This window comes from Erpetoichthys calabaricus, chromosome 15, assembly GCF_900747795.2.
Source record: "Erpetoichthys calabaricus chromosome 15, fErpCal1.3, whole genome shotgun sequence".
Classification (NCBI taxonomy): Eukaryota; Metazoa; Chordata; class Cladistia; order Polypteriformes; family Polypteridae; genus Erpetoichthys; species Erpetoichthys calabaricus.
Window position 1 is genome coordinate 94,010,224 of NC_041408.2, and position 19,398 is coordinate 94,029,621.

General features: G+C 35.6%; 1 protein-coding gene and 1 long non-coding RNA gene across 2 annotated transcripts in view; one reads left to right on the top strand and one right to left on the bottom strand.

The window, feature by feature from the left end:
* acss1 (acyl-CoA synthetase short chain family member 1) overlaps positions 1-18,884 on the top strand; it is a 49,856-nt gene extending 30,972 nt beyond the window's left edge. Inside the window, exons 7-14 of the mRNA XM_028821018.2 lie at positions 1,562-1,699; positions 5,744-5,836; positions 7,940-8,052; positions 8,339-8,465; positions 10,342-10,469; positions 11,759-11,822; positions 15,784-15,905; positions 17,607-18,884. Of these exons, the coding sequence (XP_028676851.1) occupies positions 1,562-1,699; positions 5,744-5,836; positions 7,940-8,052; positions 8,339-8,465; positions 10,342-10,469; positions 11,759-11,822; positions 15,784-15,905; positions 17,607-17,786 (965 nt within the window). The 3' untranslated portion in view covers positions 17,787-18,884. The remainder of the gene's footprint in view (positions 1-1,561; positions 1,700-5,743; positions 5,837-7,939; positions 8,053-8,338; positions 8,466-10,341; positions 10,470-11,758; positions 11,823-15,783; positions 15,906-17,606) is intronic.
* LOC127525969 (uncharacterized) overlaps positions 1-19,398 on the bottom strand; it is a 569,224-nt gene that overhangs the window by 308,633 nt on the left and 241,193 nt on the right. The gene's annotated exons all lie outside the window — the stretch shown is intronic.

Genomic DNA, 19,398 nt, shown 5'->3' on the forward strand with positions numbered 1-19,398 from the left:
TTGGTCTTCTGAGAGTATACATCAACCCCTTTTTATAGCTTTTGGGGATTTACACATTTTTTGAATGTCCATCCATCCATCCATTTTCCAACCCGCTGAATCCGAACACAGGGTCACGGGGGTCTGCCGGAGCCAATCCCAGCCAACACAGGGCACAAGGCAGGAACCAATCCTGGGCAGGGTGCCAACCCACCGCAGGACACACACAAACACACCCACACACCAAGCACACACTAGGGCCAATTTAGAATCGCCAATCCACCTAACTAGCATGACTTTGGACTGTGGGAGGAAACCGGAGCGCCCGGAGGAAACCCACGCAGACACGGGGAGAACATGCAAACTCCACGCAGGGAGGGCCCGGGAAGCGAACCCGGGTCCCCAGGTCTCCCAACTGCGAGGCAGCAGCGCTACCAACTGCGCCACCGTGCCACCATTTTTTGAATGTACTCTATCTTTCTTCCTGCTATTAAAGTATATTCATCTGAAGATAAAGTAACTGTTATTTTTATCAGATGGAGCAATGACTTCCTTAAATGAATTGACTTACAGTAGAAGTGCTAGTTAAAGGGGAAAATGTAATTGGGGGCTAGAATAATATGCATGAACAAAGGAAGCAGGAGTAGAACTGGCAGAATTGTTTCAAATTTGATCTCAAGAAAGTACTATTTTTTATTTATATATTTAATATTTTTTGGCTGTTAAAATACATTACAATGTTGCCTTGTACAGTACCTTCAAAATGGTAGATTTGAATCCCTGCCTAGTTTCTGTTTCTTCTTTTATTTTTCTCCACATCCTAAAGGTGCAAATGTTGGGTTACCTGGTTTTAAACCACAGAGTGTGTGTAGGTGAGTGTGCATGTGCCTTGCAAGACCTTGTGTTGAATGTTGCTGGGATAGGCTTGCATTAGAAGGTTTTTAAATTGTTAAATGAAATAATATAAGCCAAATATGTATTATAAATGAATAGTTCCTTATTAGCAAATAAAATGCACATTGTGAGTCAAATTAACACAAATTAAACACATATTAAAACACAAATTAAAAGAATATACAGTAGTATAAGAGCGGCACATTTTAAGGTGCCATATCTACATTTCTTTATTACTCTCCAGAGAAAAAAAAATATATATGTTCAGTATGTTTAGAGATTAAAAATAATATATTAAATATCAAAAAGTGCAGATAAATAACAATCTAAATAATAAAGATTTTGTTTAGAGAGATAACCCGGTGGTGTAGCAGTACTGCCTTTAGAGCTCCAGAGACCAGTGTTTGATTTCTGGCTTGGTCTCTCTCATTTTTCAGTCTGCAATTTCTCCCTGCGGCCATTTGATTATCCTCTGGGAACTCTTGGATTTGTCTCTTATCTCAAAAATGTGCAAGTTAAAACCAACTAGTTGATTCCAAATTGCTCCTGCAATGTAAAAATGATTTAAGAAAATGTAAAGAAAGATTAATAATTTTTAGACATAAAAATAGTCTTGATCAAGAATGGTGTGAAATCTTGAATAAAAAAAATCTATTGTGATTCCAACTGCCTTTTATGAACATTCCAGGACGATACTGGGAGATGGTGCAGAGGTTGCAGATTAACCAGTTTTATGGAGCCCCAACAGCTATCCGACTATTGTTGAAGTATGGAGACAGCTGGGTGAAGAAGTATGACCGATCATCTTTGAGAACACTTGGAAGTGGTAAAGAGAAATCATTTGTTTTAAAAGGATGAACTGAAAGCCCTAATGAAATTAGAAAACATACAATTTTGTCATATCTTAGGATGTTTTAGATGTTTGGGTGCAAGTACTGTATAATGTGTTTTGATTGACATAAAATCAAAAAGTTTAATTGGAGATACCAAATTGCCCATGTCATTGTTGGTGTTTGGTATCGGGCACTGTGATTCATTAGCTTCCTGCTAGGATGCTAGTGTTACAAAACTCATTTCTTGCTTGAGCTTTATGGTATCTTGTTAAAAATATTTAAAAATTTAATATCTGGTCCTCCGGGTGCCACACGCTTGAGGTAGACAATGGGCTTGGAAGGCACTCTCTTTGGATGTTTAGAAAATAAATGATTCCAGAAGATGATACCTTCTTTGAAAAGTAAAAGTTGGGTAGCAATAAAAAGATTGGTTATGGTTGTTCACTGGTGTTGATCAAAGAAATTAACTAAAGTGTTTTTGCATCAAATTTGCTGGGTTCGTCATTTTCCATGTTCAATGAATTTTTCCCTGAATATCTGCAGGGCAGCCAACTTAGATTAAATTCGATTAACGCCCAGTGATGCTTTGCGAGAACAGCATGACATTACACAGCTATAGTAGCGATGTTGGCTGGGGATGTCACTGCCTGATCTGTGCTATCTGGCTGATATGTGTCTTAAATTCTCACAACTTTCACACATGCTTACTCTAAGTGCACTCCCCACCCATACTTTATGTTACTGTCCAAGCTGCTTTAATATTTTATGCCACATACACGCATGCACAATGTCACTACCCGATTGGTACTCCAGCCTATGTACGTTTACAAAAAAAACTTGCAGTGTTTTGTTTTAAGGGATGCATTACAAGAACAACAACATTTATTTATATAGCACATTTTCATACAAAAAGTAGCTCAAAGTGCTTTACATAATGAAGAAAAGAAAAATAGACAAAATACAAAATTAAAATAAGACAACATTAGTTAACATAGAAAAGGAGTAAGGTCCGATGGCCAGGGTGGACAGAAAAAACAAAAAAAAAACTCCAGAAGGCTGGAGAAAAAAAATAAAATCTGTAGGGGTTCCAGGCCACGAGACCGGCCAGTCCCCTCTGGGCATTCTACCTAACAAATGAAATAGTCCTCTTTGTAGTTAGGGTTCTCACGGAGTCACTTGATGCTGATGGTCATACAGACTTCTGGCTTTTAATCCATCCATCATTGTTGGAACATCATAGTGCTTTGGGTAGATGGTGGTGGCGCAATATGCTTCTCATGAGTGTTTTCTATCATCATTTCTATATTAAAAAGTAGAAGAAAATGGTCTGATAGACCTGTATCAATGACCTGTTTTATATCAACTTTTAGTCCTTTAGTAATTACTAAGTCTAACATATGACCTGCTCCATTAGTACACCATAATGAGAATATCATGAAGATACTTTGTTGTTCTGCATGGATTTATTGTACATTGTGACTTCATTGCTGGATTAACCTTGTTACGCTCAACGATATGTAGTGCAGCTCGAGTAGTACCAGGGACAGCCACTTGAGTACATAATAATTCCTTGTATCACAAGCCCTGTGGGTATCAGTTAGATGTAGTGATAGATGCTAGGGAGATGCAGAGAGATAGATAAATGACTCAGAGTATAATTTTATCTCTGGGGGAAAAGTGGTGCTCTTGGTTAGCACTGCTGCCTCACAGCTCAGGTAACTTTTCTGAAAACAAGAATTGGTCCAGTGTACTTTAAAGATGCTTCTGTAGCCCTCAGGGACATTTGAAAGACCACTACACTATTATAATCCACTCTAAACTAGTTCAGGTTCTCCTTCCCCATTGACTTCAGTGCATGTCTCAGAGTTTCCCGAAATTCTTGAACATTTTTGTGGTTTGCCAAATTCTTGGTGAGATAAATTCATTCGCTTATCACTAGTTTTCACTACATCCTTCATGACTATAATATCCCCCACTAAATTTGCTTTTTTATTATTATCAAAAAGGTGCACACGACCCTCACCAGGAAAAGTGGACTAGAAGATGAGATGAAATGAGATCAGCTGAAGATTGAAACTATTATCCACATTAGTGGGTTTATAACATACTCACAATATTAGTGCTTTATCCTGAATGTCTTCTTGTTGAATCACGAAATCCTTACTAAGATGGAGTTGATCGTTCAAATGAAGAAGACATGCATTCAATTTCTGTTTTACATAAATGGCAAACCTCCCACACTTTTATTGATTCTGCTTATGTTTCCTAGGAAATGCGCAGTCATATATGTTGTACTCATCCCCATTTCTATTGTTTAGCCAGGTTTTTGTTATTGCTGTAATATCATGATTATGTTCAGGTACATACTGTATATCTCCAACTCACTTGATACTCCTAGCATTAAAGCAAGCAGTAATTGAGACTGTTCTGTCATGATTCCAGGAACCTGGGTTCAGTTACTGGTCAAGTCACTGTCTTTGCATAGTGTGATGCATAATTCTGTCCAGGGTTGCTTCTGCATTTCATCTGATACATCATGTTTAGTAGGTGTTCCTATTTACAGTTTGCTTAAACAGCTAAGTGCATAAATAGATTTTTTTCCTTGCTGCTTTTACCAAACTGTGCACTTACTTTAGTTAATACCTTAACTAGTATTAATGTTTTCTTATTGGTATGGTTATTGTAATTTTTATAATAATCCCCCCTTTTCCTTGCTTTAACTTCTTTAAATGTTATGATCTATATCTCTTGACTTTGATTTCTGGCCTCTTCCATTATGAAAACTTCTCTGATCAATCGATCCCTACGTACCTTATGGCTGCAATGAGAGAGTGTTCTGCTTAATCCTCTGCTACCTGAGAAAATAATAACAGTAGTAGTTGTATGCTGTTTTCTAGAATTACATCATTGATTGTAACTATGTTTGGAGTTCATTTACAATATACTGAATTCCAAACATAGCATTGAAATGTAGTCACAAACACACACTTTTTCAGAGTTAAGATAAAATACCTAAGAACATCAGATTATCAAAATATACAGTAATGCATGTTTGTCATTTGTTTCTAATTCTTCCTTTTTTTGTGCAGTATGATTCAGTTGTAATAAATAAATTAAGAACGATAACGCCCTTGGCACTGTACATCTCGATAGATTCCACTGTAAATCCTTGATAATTTGATTCCAGTGTATCCTGTAATTCATTATCGTAAAAGATAACAAGGAAAGAATTATTGCCTCTTAAAGCTGTTTATATGTAATGCTTACCTGAAAAAAGGTTAAAACATGAAGTTATATCTGAGTAATAAAACAGGTCAAATTCCAAAAATTCTGTTCATGGGTTTCTTATATATTTATACAGCCACTCAATTTACTTAAATCCTGTCCTTGCTGTTGCTATTGGTATACATTGTATTGTAGTTCACATAGAAAAGATTTTTTCTTAAGTGAAAAAGCTCAGTGATTCAAAACATTTTATCCTAGCTTATTCTGAGGCTAAACCTGTTGGAACACTACACAACTACAATGAAAAGATGTGACAGACTATTGGTTTAGTAGAATTAATTACATTCACAATGAAGAATGGAGCTGGCAAAATTAACATTAAAATAGGATCATTCTATTATATTTGAAATATAATATAGTGGCTTCGGAAAAATAATTTGCTCCTTTTACCTGCATGTTCAGTATAAGATACAATAATCATCAGGCATGGTATAAGGCTACAAACAAAGTAAATTGTGTGTGTTTTTGATTACAGAATTGTTATCATCAGAGTCAATATCAAAAATCTGTTATTAATAGCTAAACATAATTTTTGCATTATAGTAAGGACTAATAAAATTTGAATATAAATTCCTTTCTTGTATTTAGGATGTTACTAGTACACATTTTCTGTCATGCAGTAATCAGATTATCTTTCTGTTTTCTGTGAATTTCTGTGAGTAAGCTGTTAAAAAAATAAGCTTCAAAATATAAATGTTTTTTATTCTTTCTCTGCTGGTGAATGTATGTAGTAAATTAATTTTGTGTTACAGTTGGTGAACCTATCAATAATGAAGCTTGGGAATGGTACTACAATGTCGTTGGAGAAGGGAGATGTAAACTTGTGGATACCTGGTGGCAGACAGGTAATACATCAATGTTTTTGTTCAAAGAACAATCTTTTTAGAGTAATAGGATCAATAAACCGAAACATAGCATAGTTTTTCTTTAGCCAAATAATAAGCCTCAATTTTATAATAGCAAGGACTTAAAAGCACATACTGCATTTGTGGGCTTTATGGTAGTACAGTGTTTAGTGCCTCACCCTCACAGATCCAAAATGTTTGATTAGCAGCCTGGTCAAAAATTGGTGACTCTAAATTAACCTGGTATATATTAATTGTGGGTATGTAGGTGGATGTGCTCTGGTGTAGACTAAATTCAAATCTAGGAGTTATATATACTGTATATTTTTAATCTGTTAAATTTGTAAGTAGATGCAGTATGTTAGGCCTACTCTTTTGTATTATGTTCTATGGGCATAAAGTGACTAACTTTAATGTTGAGGACTAGTATATTCCACTATTGCTCTTGACCATACGATTTTAGCTATTCATTATAAAAATTGTAAAATTTCAATTTATTCTTGTAACGTAATGCAAATGTGAAATATCCAGTGATATGCTCAGTGAATGAAGAGAGCTGTGGGTCTTTCATTCAACACCTTGGTCTCAACTGAGCTTCCTTCCTTTTCATGCTAGAGGGTATTTTCCAGAAATGGAAAATCCTAACCAAAATAAATGTGTTTGGGCTGTTTTAAAAAAAAAAATTCAAAAGGCGTGTGTATGGGATATTGGGACAGCTTACCTACTAAAAGTTTTATTTTTGAGCAGAGTATTTCTTTAAGACATTTGCTTATATAGCAACATAACAAGCTTATTTTAATAGGATGCCACTTGAAGGTCAATGCTAACCATGCCAGGCAAAAATTAAAAAGACTCAAAATTTCATCATATCACGAGTAAGTGCCAAAAGGTATGACATACACTGTATCAGAAAAAAATTGATGACACCTAACTATCACACCTATATAAGCTTGTTGGACATCCTATTTCAAAACCATGGGTATTAATATGGAATTTACCCCCCACCAAACACACACAACTTATGGTTATTAAAAACCTACACCCTCTGGGCAGGATTTCCACAAAATTTCGAGTCTGTTCCTGTTTGTAATTTGTGCCTATTCAGCCAAAAGAGCATTTGTGAGAAATAGAAAAAGACTTCCTCCAAAATGTTGCTAAAAGTTGGGGGCATGCAGTTGTGTAAATTATCTTTGTATGCTGTATCATCAACACTACCTTTCAATGGAACCGAAGGACCTGGACCAACCTTGAATAACAGCCCCAAGCCATTATCCTTCTTCCTCCAAAATTTACTGTAGGCACCATGTACTCTGGAAGGTAGCATTCTCCTGGCATTTAAAAAATTCAGATTCCTGCATCAGACTACTAGTGTGAAGGATGATTCATCATTCCAGAGAACACATTTCCACTGCTCCTGAGTCCAAAGTGCGCTTTACATTACTCAAGCTGATGCTTGCACCCAGTGATCTTAGGCTTGTGTGCAGCTGCTCAGCCATGGATACCTATTTCAGAAAGTTCCCAATGAACATGGAACTCTGCTGTGAGTGATATAACAGAGGAAAGGTCATTTTTACACTCTATATGTTTCAGCACTTGGCACTCCCACATGTGGCTAAACTGTTATTGTTCTTAGACAGCTCCACTACACAATAATAGCTTGTGGTAAAGGTGGCATCCCATGACAGTGTCTTGTCACTGAACTCTTCAGTATGACTCCCTCTATTGCTAATTTTTGTCAATGGAGATGACATGGCTATGTGCTTGATTTTGCCCAGCTAGCAATGGTTGTAGCTGAAACACCTGAATTCAGTGATTTGGAGGGGTCTTCACATTATTTTCGCAATATAATGTATCAGTTTATTTTCAGAGTTTTCATTAGTAAATAAAAAGGGAATTAAAGCTAAGTAAAAAATACAAAAGTAATCTTTTCAAGATAACAACAAGGAAAACAAGGCCTATTTTCTGATAAGTTCAAGTTTTTCTTCTTTTAAAAGGTTTTTTGGTTCCTAATAAAAAAAAACATATTCTTGCAAATCCAATTCATTATTAGTAAATTAACAATGTAACAATAAATAATCTATCACTTGTTCGGTTCATTGGCAGAGACAGGTGGAATTTGCATTTCTCCAAGACCTTCAGAAGAAGAAGCAGAAATTATCCCTTGCATGGCAATGAGACCATTTTTTGGGATTGATCCTGTATTAATGGATGACAGGGTAACTACATTTGTTTAGTATGTTTGTCTGACTGGCAAAGTCTTGGGAACATTTGACTATTGTCATTTAATTGGATAACATATCTGTTATACATATTAAATTTAAGATAACGGGGTCAGATGTTCCATTATCTGAGGTTCGGGTACCTTTTTTAAATAAATACATTTGTTTATCTCATCTGTGTTTTTTATAGTAAAATTAATAGAGTAAAGGTGTTTGCTTAGAAAAGACCTCACCGATGTAAACCGGGTATACTGATATTTCTGCTGTTGTTGTTTACATTCAGGGAAACCTAGTAATGGGAAATAATGTATCAGGTGCATTGTGCATTAGCCAGCCATGGCCTGGTATGGCAAGAACTATATATGGGGACCATGAAAGATTTATTGATGCATATTTCAAACCTTTTCCAGGTAAGATAATAAAATACTTGTTCAGAATTATAATATTGAACACTGCTGGTGGAGGAAGTACTGGATTACTAAATTTCAGTATAAAAGGCAAACAGCTAAATGTCTGCTTGCTCTTCATCAAAGTTTAAGTGTCATTTGCTATACATTTGGATGTTCATTAACTGTGTAGCTTTTCTAAAAATGTTTATATAATTGGTTTTAACATGAAAACACTGTTCTGTTGTTCCCATTAACTTAGTTTTCTGTGATGTGCTCAATGACAGTTTTACTATTGGTGGTGGCAGGAGATTTTCTCAAAAAGTAATAACTTAATTTATACCTTCTGATCTTCTGAATTCTGGGTGTTTGAGGATTGTAAAAGCACTGTTTAGAAATTAATATGCAACACTCATAATTCATTTTTATATTTAAAAATATTCTTTCTGGTTTTTGCATCATGTTGTTTTATTAAAAGTGGCTATCAATAAAAATCATCTTCCTTGACAATTTTCATATGTTATTGTTTTACACTATGCAAATGGATTTTTTTTACTTGGGAATATTTCTTAATTTATCAATATACATTAGTAGTATTAAACTAAATACAGCATATATAAATCATTTCAAATAATGCATCAAGCATGAAATAACTGATTTTTTTTAAGTGTTTAACCTCTTACCTGTGACTCATATAAATAGGCTGTGGTGTTGCCAGCTATTTTTGGAAGCAGTATAATTAGTTTAATGGAATTCACCAATCCATTGAAGATATTTTCCATGACGGTCAATTATAAAGAACTTGATAAAGTGTGCCACAGCTCTTAATCTGCGTAAAACACTAAATATTTTCCATATGATTCACAAAAGGGGCTTCTTGTGACTGTTGCTAAAACAAAAGCCACAGGTGAGAAAAAGTATCACTTATTATCTGTGATAGACTGACACCTAGTATAATATTAGTCAGACAGGACTAAAGTACTAAGACAGTGCTAGGTACTTTTAGTGCAAAATGGAATACTGTAGATGTGTCTATAAACAGCACATTTATAATAAGGAATCGTGGGGGGCACACTGCAACATGGAACTGCTTCTTTGTGTTAAAGTATGTAAGGAATAAAAAGTAGAAGGCAAAATAAATGCAGTAATATATTGATAACTCCTGATAGGAAGAAACCTGGGAACTGATAAAATATTTATCTTCAAGCGGGACAATGGAAGAAATGTCTTAGTGGAATGACCTGTATATAATAAATTAGTGCTCTGGAGTGGCCCAGTCAAAGCCTGAAGGGTTAGTCCAGGCAAATCTACTTGTGAGCATTTGAACATACATCTTTATGGAGAGTCAGCAAGTGGACTAAATAAAAATGGCAATTATCAGATGCAGAAAGCAAAACTATATGCATCAGGAAACACTCCTTGATTAATTTTCTTCCATATGTGCCAATAGAAAATAATAATTCAATACGTGAATACTTGCAGAGTCAGTATGTCTTTTATAATGGGAACGTATTGTGTTCTGTGATATTGCTGTTTTTCATATTGATCAACGACAAAAATTTATAATTGAACATATTCAGTTTTTTGTTTTCCTCTCTGTATGTTTTATTTTAATTGGAAAATTTAAATTTGCCTAAAGCAAGTGAGTGAATTTGCGCATTTAATGTGTGGACTAGTATCCCATCCATGTTTTATTCTTGTAATTGTTGATGCAATAATGGGCCCCCACAATGCTGAATGGAGCAAAGCAGATTCATATTCTGAATGATAAATGTTTCCATATTATAACAATGAAATGTTAGAAAGTTCAGAGTGGTTGAATAAGTTTGAGACACATCATGTTGGAAACATGAAAAAATGCTCTCAGTATATGTCAACTGATCACGTTTCATTCTTACAGGTTACTATTTTACTGGTGATGGTGCGTACAGATCTAATGAGGGATATTATCAGATCACAGGCCGTATGGATGATGTCATTAATATTAGTGGGCACCGACTTGGTACAGCAGAAATTGAAGACGCCTTGGTAGGGGAAGTCATATTTTTCGTTATTATTTAATTCAGTAGCAGGCACTAATAGGATATTATGGCCTTCTTGGTAAATAAGCAAGTGAGAAAAGACTATAAAGGGAAAAAATAATTAAATTGTCCAAAAGATAAATAAATGCTGTGGTGGGCTGGCGCCCTGCCCGGCGTTTGTTCCCTGCCTGTGTTGGCTGGGATTGGCTCCAGCAGACCCCCGTGACCCTGTAGTTAGGATGTAGCGGGTTGGATAATGGATGGTTGGATGGATAAATGGTGGTCTTTCTATAACAAGGGGTTGATATAGTAGTAGGGCAGAGATCTGTGCATGTTAGTTAAAACATATCTAAATATCAAAGAAACAACTAGAGCCAAAATATAATCAAAAGGTCCTGAATAACTAGATAATCCTCCCAGTGACTATAATATAAACACCATTGTTTTCTTTTTGTTTATATCCCTAACTTGAATTTAAATAGAGTGCCATGACCTGTTATAATGGCAACATGATGACATCACATGACTATGTGATTGGCAATTGACTTAATTACCATTAACAAAATATACAAAACTCTGGTGGCTAGAAAAATGAGCCACAAAATGGCAATGACACAACATTACCACTATTGACTGAAAATATAAGAAACAATGGATTATAAATATCAAAACTGAGCCTCATGAATGAAGGGCAACCAAATATGATCATGACATATGTATTGCTGTTTAATTTCTCTAAATAGCTAAGTTGCTAGGGATGTCACACTACACAAATGGAAGTCACTATCAGTGGTATGCTCTGCAACTCTCCATGACTTGCTAATGTTATGTAAATGAAGGTTACAACTCAAAATTGTTGGAAAAGTTGTGTAGTACTTAGGGGGTTTAGGATGGCATATGCTTTGAGGTAGGGCAGTTATACTCACTAAACATAGCACCAGAGAGTGGCAACATATTGTTTGATGATTACCATGTGCAAGTAGAAAGTTCACCATACTGTGTACACATGACAATGAGGACCCTATAAACCTATAAAGACCCTGTAAGTCAAACCCTCTTGAATGGTAAAAAGTGAACAGTCTTGCATATGATCAGATATAAGACTTTCAACTAATCCAATTAGTATCTCAGTTAATCATTTGCCAAAAATGTCTTTTGCCCTTGAAAAACTTAAAATATTAGTGACATTTTGACTACAACACTTGTAAATAATGCAGTTGCTTTAATAATTATAACAGAAACCTCATGTGCATTTTTGTCAAGAGCTCCTTCTGTCTTTATTCCTGCATTGCCTAGGATGAACATCCTGATGTTCCTGAAACAGCAGTAATTGGCTTCCCTCATGATATTAAAGGAGAAGGTGAGTCATCTGCACAAGATAATGGATTTTTTTTCATTTTAGTTTAGTAAAATCCTTCCAGAAATTGTGAATCAACCATCTATCCTTCCATTTTTAAAATCTGCTTACTGTGTCTGGGGAGCTGACACTTTGCTTAGCGATGTGAGCTGCATTTAACTCTGGATGGGACACCATGGCAGGACACACTTATACATACATGCACCTGGACAACTGGGAATTACGAATCAACATATGATTGGGATCAGTACTAAAACATAATCATCATCATGATCATCATCATCACTGATTTTCTGGCTATCTTCCAGGTTTACTCAGGTTATTTCTGTTTGCCCCCAAATATATCTTTTCCTCTCACTCTCCACAGCCCTTTATCTCCTTTTTATATTCAGGCACCACTAATCACATCTCCTTCAGCCTCTCTCTGGGCCTTATCACATGCACCTCCATCTTGATTCAGCTAATCATCCTTTGTCTAGCCCATGACAAACTCACAAATCTATTTTAAAAATATTTAAACTTTGCTGAATGCTGGGATGAAATTTAGAAAATAATTCTGCATCCTTGAAGTAGAGCTAATTATCGAGTTATTGTTATACCCAAATATAACTGTCTATTTTTGCATAGCATATTTCCCGTTTACAATTTCATAGTCTTGTACTATTTACAAGTATACTTGAAATAAATCTCAATATACAGAGGATTCAGAAAGTATTCAAAACCCTTCACTTTCTTCACACTTTATTTTGTGGTAGATTTATTGTTAAATCGATAATTTTTTTTATCTTTTCCTATCACTCTACACTAAATAAACTTTTTTTGCCGAAAGGTCTGCAGATTTATTAAAAATTAAAAACTGATATCACTCATTCATATAAGTATCCAGGCCCTTAATTTGGTACTTTGTAGAAGCCCCTTTGACAGCAGTTCCAGCTTAGATTCTCTACAATCTTTGCACACCTGTATTTGGTGAGTTTATCCCCTTCTTCCAGGCAGAGCCTCTTAACTTACATTACACTGGATGGGAAGTGTCTGTAAACTGTTATACTCAAGTCTCTCCACAAATGTTCTGTGGAGTTTAAGACCAGGCTTTGGCTGAGCCACTCATGGATAGTCAAACTTATCCCAAAGCCACTCCATCCATTCTGAAAACATGTTTTCACTTTTCCATTAAAGATTATTGAGTGTAGATTGATGGGAAAACATGTCAATTTTATCAATTTAAAATTAAATGTGCAGCACAATAAAGTGAAAGAGTCTGAATCATTTTAGAATGCACTATAACACTAAAAATGTAAAATCACCATCCGTCATGTCTGCAAAAATATCCTAGGATATATACACAAACCATTTTTCTAGGCTTTTTGGAAAAACATTTTGAAAGTTGTAATTATAGTAATATAAGTAAATGATTCTGATAAAAAGTCTGACACTAATGAGGATTATTAGTCTAACTGAACAGCAGTCAGATGTGACCTCCTTACGGCCTCTTATAATTCAGCCTCTTGTTTTTTCATTAAGGTGATTTTATGTGCCTATACTTTTTTGGCCTTTTCAGTAAAGAGTAAAGTTTTCTAAATGGGTTCATTAATTTTAATATAACAAAAATAGTGTACATGATACAATTGCAACATTTATGAGACGTCTTCTGAAGAAAGACTCCTAAACTGTATCTATTTATTAGTGGTTAAATGTTTGATATTGAATTTGAACTACAAATTTAACTGTGCTCTGCATATGTAATTGTAATGACACTATAATGAAGGTTTTATAATTGGGTGAGTAAAATGTGTACTCAGTAACTGTCCAATGATCAGTATATATAATATATTATTATTAATATATTATATTATTTAACTTACTGTATTTTATAGCAATCTCACTCAAAAATTTTAAACAGCTTTACAGAATTCTGTTTAGGAGATTAGTATTTCAACATACTGTATTAGAAGGAGGATATAGAAGTAGAAGACCAGTATGTGTCACAACAGCATTCAACATCAATGCTGTAATTCATGTGGGAGGTAATGAACCGAGGTCCTGACAAACAGAACAGAACAGGTAGGAAAGAATATATTAGTGTATCCTGTTGAATTGCAGACAGTGCCAATTTCACTATACATAATTGGTAAGAAACTGTTAGTGCTGCACATAGGCAATTGTTTGCAAAAAATAAAAGTAGACACATGGGCCAAAACCACTGCTGATTTCATATCTGAACCCCTACTGTCTTCAGTTAAAGCTTAATGTTGAAATAACAGATCAAACAAGATTTTGTTATAGAGAACTGAAATTATGTTTACTAAGCGCATCAACTGCAACAGATGTAATATAAGGGCTTTTTTCCAACTTTCCGTGGAGTTGGACAACACAAGTGAAAACTTCCTGAAAACGGCAAACCTCATTGCGAAGGTTTGTATCCTTGAGAAATAGCTCCAGATACTCATAGACAGCCACACGACTAAAGGAAGCTTAACAATTTCTGAAACTTTCCTTTCAAATTAAAGACAACATGACATGATGCAGACTCCAACAGTTCAGACTTGGGTTCATGTAGTTAAAGGATATGGAAGGAAACCCAGCATTCCATCAGCTAGAAGACTGAAATAAACTAACAGATATACTCTGATACTAAAACCAGGAAAAACTGGGAATTCTTCATTGTCATGCAATGTTAAAATGGAAGTCTGCTGGAGGTATTGCTTGTTGGAGATTTCACTCTCCAGAATGCTGGCTGGATATGCAGATAAAATTACGAGTCCAGAGCAGTGTGCTGCTTACCATGAGCAACAGTGTCCCATATAACTCTCATATAAACCATTACTGACTGCAGGTGAGGGTTGTAGTTCATTTTGGAACAAATGACACTGGAAACTCAAGTGCAGCTACCTTGCAGAAAAAATGCTTGGAACTTGGAAACTGACTAAAGGCCAAAACCAAATCTGTCATTGTTTTCTTAGACTCTTCCAGCAGTGGAAAAAAGGCTGTACTAAATATTTATAAGCAAATATTCAGTCATAAAGCTGGGATGGTGGCATGGTATGAAAAAGAAGGCTTTAGATTTATCAGCCACGGAAACTGATCTCCCTTAACAGAGATTAACTCCATTAACAGAAAAAAGGGATGGATATTCCGGAAGTGAGCATCTTGAGAGAACTGTACAAATATTTAAGCAAAATTTTTTTGGAGAAATCCAGGTGAAAATATATAGGACAGGTCAATCCAAATATATGAAAATTTGGACAAAAATTGAAATGTAACACTTATCTTTTAACATGTTCAGATGTTAATATTAGAGCATTAGAAACAAATCAGTGGCAAATACATGAGAAGCATAACAATGGCTATAAATCCTTTAGCAATTACAGGAATGGAAGAACTGAGATCCTGTTTATGACAACAGTATTCAGGCTTAAAAGATCAATACAGAAGAAGAACATGTCAGAATTACTGTGGGTTAAGCTCATAAAGAAGGTGACCAGTGATTTTAGTTATTCAAGTTTGCTATATGCCACTAAATTGTGATATTTTATTCATAAAACAAGACAGATATGCATCACAGATATATTATACAATGGTTTAGAACAATAAGGTTAAGTGATTTAATGTTGGAATAGAGGTGGGAATTGAACTGGCAAGACTTCGGTCCAGAGTCCAGTTACATATCCACTATGCTACACCGCCTGGCAAGTGCAGTGCAATATCAGAGAACTAATTCAGAATTATGATGTTTGCCTTTGAACTCTCTATCTCTGTAAAATTAAACATTTTCTTTTTCAATATTAGAATTGATTTCCTACCTATGACTTGCTACTTTCTCCAGCTGAGTTACATTGCCTTTTGTACAGCACTTCATGTTCAGCAATGTAAAGTAATTTGTTTTAATGAAGGATACCATGTGAAACCATTAATGAAAGATTGACAGTACCCTAATATTCTAACATATATGATTATTCTATTTCAGCTGCATTTGCATTTATTGTTTTAAAAGATAACATCAAACACACAGAACAGGAGATTATTGCAGAGCTCAAAAGAACTGTGGCCTCTAAAATAGCTAAATATGCAGTTCCTGATCACATTTTGGTAAGTATAAAATTATTTATAGATGAATGTCCAACATCAAGTTCAAGGAAAACATAATAAAGCTATTCAAGTGCTCTTTGATGGACTACCATATGCAGCATTTTATTATTTGTTTATTTTGAGACATTTTTTGTGTTGTTGCATTTGAATTGTACTGTATACTCAAACTCAAAGAAACATCTTGTGGGGGCACACCACCGTATGTTTAATGGGCTTCATAAGTGTTCCAGTGTTTGAATTAGACAACTGATAAGTGACTATTTCCATCATTCCTTGTGGCTGCATTAAATAATTCAGATATACAATAGCTAAAGAAGAGGGTGGCACTGTGGTTCAATGGTAGTTAGACCAGGGTTTGTGACCTGGGTCCTCCCTGTGTAGAGTTTGCATATTCTCCCATATCTATGAGGCTTTCCCTTTGTTGCTTCGGTTTTCTCCCACAGTCCAAAGACATGCAGGTTAGGTGGATTGGCGTTGCAAATTGGCCCCTAATGTGTGAGTGTGCACCCTGGCATGGGCTGGTACCCTGTTCAAGGATTGCTCCTGCCTTTTTCCCTATGCTTGCTTGCATAATTTCCAGCTCACCTGGGACCCTTTCAGGATAAAGTGGGTCTGAAAAATGGATGGATGGAGGGACAGTAGAGTACTTAAGTATGGATTCACTTTTAAGTCTCTCGTGGTTATAATGATAAGTCCAATGCTATAGTCAGATGACCAGGGAGGACAGAAAAAGTAAAAAAAAAATTACTCCAGCTGGCAAGTTGCTGGAGAAAGTAAAAATCTGCAGGGGTTCCAAGGCCAAAGGACCACCCAACCACCGGTGGGCATTCAACGTAACATAAATGTGCTTAAGTAGTTCCTGTTGTTTTTCTGATGCAGTGGGTCTCGCCGACAGCTGGAGCAATATACAGTATGTCTGTATGCAACATAAATATATCAGAAATGCCGGGCAAATTAGTATAACCAAGAGTTAATTAAATGGGTTGTTTGAAATCTTTTTAGTTTTGGAGCCTGCCTTTAAGTTTAATTTATTTTAAAGGCTTTATCTTCAAAAATGTAAATGGAGATCATAACAAATGTGGATATAAGACTTATAAAGTGGTATGCACTTGTTTATATAGCCCTGTATTTGCAAAGTGCTGTGTGTGTTTTTCTCTGCAAGTACACAATCAATAAAAGAAAACTTAAATAGGCATACTTTTATTTGAAAAAAAATCCTTTAAAAGCATGGGTGAAATGAAAAGATGTGTCTTTTAATAGATTGATAAAGCTGTGTTAAAAAGTACCAAAAGAATTTTTAAAGCACTTTAATAATAATAATTCATTACATTTATATAGCAGTTTTCTCAAAGTGCTACCACACAGGGAGGACCCAAGACATGAGCCCATGATGTCCTTCCTGCGAGGCAGTAGCGATACCACTGTGCCACCTGTTTGTTGATGTACTGAGGTGCAAGCACCAGCTAATCACAACCCTGAACTGGATGCCCCAGCTAGAAGACTGGTCAATACATGCTGATAGCTGATGTCCTCTCTAGGACTGATTCCTGCACTGCATCCAGTGCTGCCTAGATAGGCTCAAGTGCCCCATTACTCTGAGTTGGATTAAGGGGAATCTTTAAAAGGATGTCAAGATGGAAATATCTTTATACTTTTTTTTTATTTATATTCAATCCTTGTGAAACCTTTTTTTCTTTTCAGATTGTAAAGAGGCTTCCAAAAACACGTTCTGGAAAAATCATGAGGAGAGTCCTACGCAAAATTGCTACTAATGACATTACTGGGTTTGGAGACACAACCACCTTGGATGATCCAGGTGTGATCACAGAGATCGTGGAAGCTCTTGAAAAGTACAAAAACAACAGTTGTACCTGTGTTTAAAGAAGTACTTGCTTTATATAAATATGTAATATACCTGTGAAGCCATACACATACTGTGCACACAATGCCAAAGAGATACCTGTAATGTACAGATTGTAGTCTTATACTAACTCGTTCCTTTACTAATTGTACATTTTATCAAACGGTGACATTTCTTTACATTTTTTATTTTGTGACATTTACTTAAAACTGTTTTTTCATCAGACGTGTCACCAGGAAGAGCTGTTTATTTGGTTCGTACACGATATAGCAGTACATCTGTATCATGACTGTATGCCATATTGATACTATTCACCAGCATTTCCAAGTGCACATTGAGGATTTTTTCATTTCATCATTTAGCAATGTCTGAGAGAAAATGCAGTTTTTTTAAAAGGAATTTTAAGTGTTTTTGCACTTCATTTTGTGTGAAAATTATAAACCTCCAAAGTTTAATTCAAAGAGTATGTCATACATTTGAACATATATATATAAAACGTATAATTTGTGAGCCAAAGATTACAATTTTTTAACACTTAATCTTTTTATAGTTTTTCAGCTCACAAAGACTAGTTATTTCAGAAAGGTTCACAGATTAATTGAATTTATAACTAACTGTCTGTTACTGTTGAATGTTTGCTAAGTGATTTTGTCTGGTTCAGTTTGAACGTGTAACTGCTTTGATCCATCCATTACTGTCAAATGGCTTTTGAATTTTAGGGTTTTGGGGAGGCAGTGCCTCTCTCAGCCACATAGGGCACAACAATTATGTGTGTAGAAGACGACAGTTTGATGGTAGACAGGAATAACTCATTTGCAAATTATGGAATTAAGCAGACATCACATTTTTATATGATATGACTACTTTCAATAAAGTTTGCCTTTTCAGCTGGTTCAGTTAGGAGAACATGGCAAATCTTTTAGGCAAAGTAGCCTTATAATGCTAGTTTGAGCTGATTGAAGTGAAGAACATCTGTGCACTGATGAAAAGTATGGTTCTGAATGCCATTGATTGGTTATTCATCGTGAAATAAAATAGATGGTTCAGAGTGCAGATACCTGAAAGGGGACCACTGTATGCATTCATTTGTATTTAAACTTATTAAAAGTTAATATTTACATGTGTAAAGTTGTCTGTTACAGTAGTTTTACTATACTTTTTCTGGTGAGGGTCACGGTTGTAACACACTGGGGTGCAAAGGCTGGGATATCCTACTTTGAGCAGTTTTTGCTGAGAACTTGGCCAGTGAGTTGTTTTTACTGCACTACCTTAGGTGGCAGCCCCAGTCAGCAGCACGTCTGAGTGACTGATGATGATTCCCTGCTCCCTTTGGTACTCTGCTAAAGGGAATGGAGGGTAGCAATTAACAAAGAAAAAGAACATTTGAAGAAAGGAACCAAAAATCATAAACAGTAGTAGAGACAAGACACACCTTTAGTGGAGTCCTAACAGCCACACTGCACAGACTCAACAGCAAGCATGTGAACACAACACTCACCTGCAAATACGTGGTCAGAGTACACACAGCAGCAGTTCCACCATCTCTGTCTCTTAAAGCAACTTTCACAAAATACTGTGGGGACCGGATTGGCAAATTCCCTTCGCCCTCTCTGTCTGTTTGTCTGTGAAAGG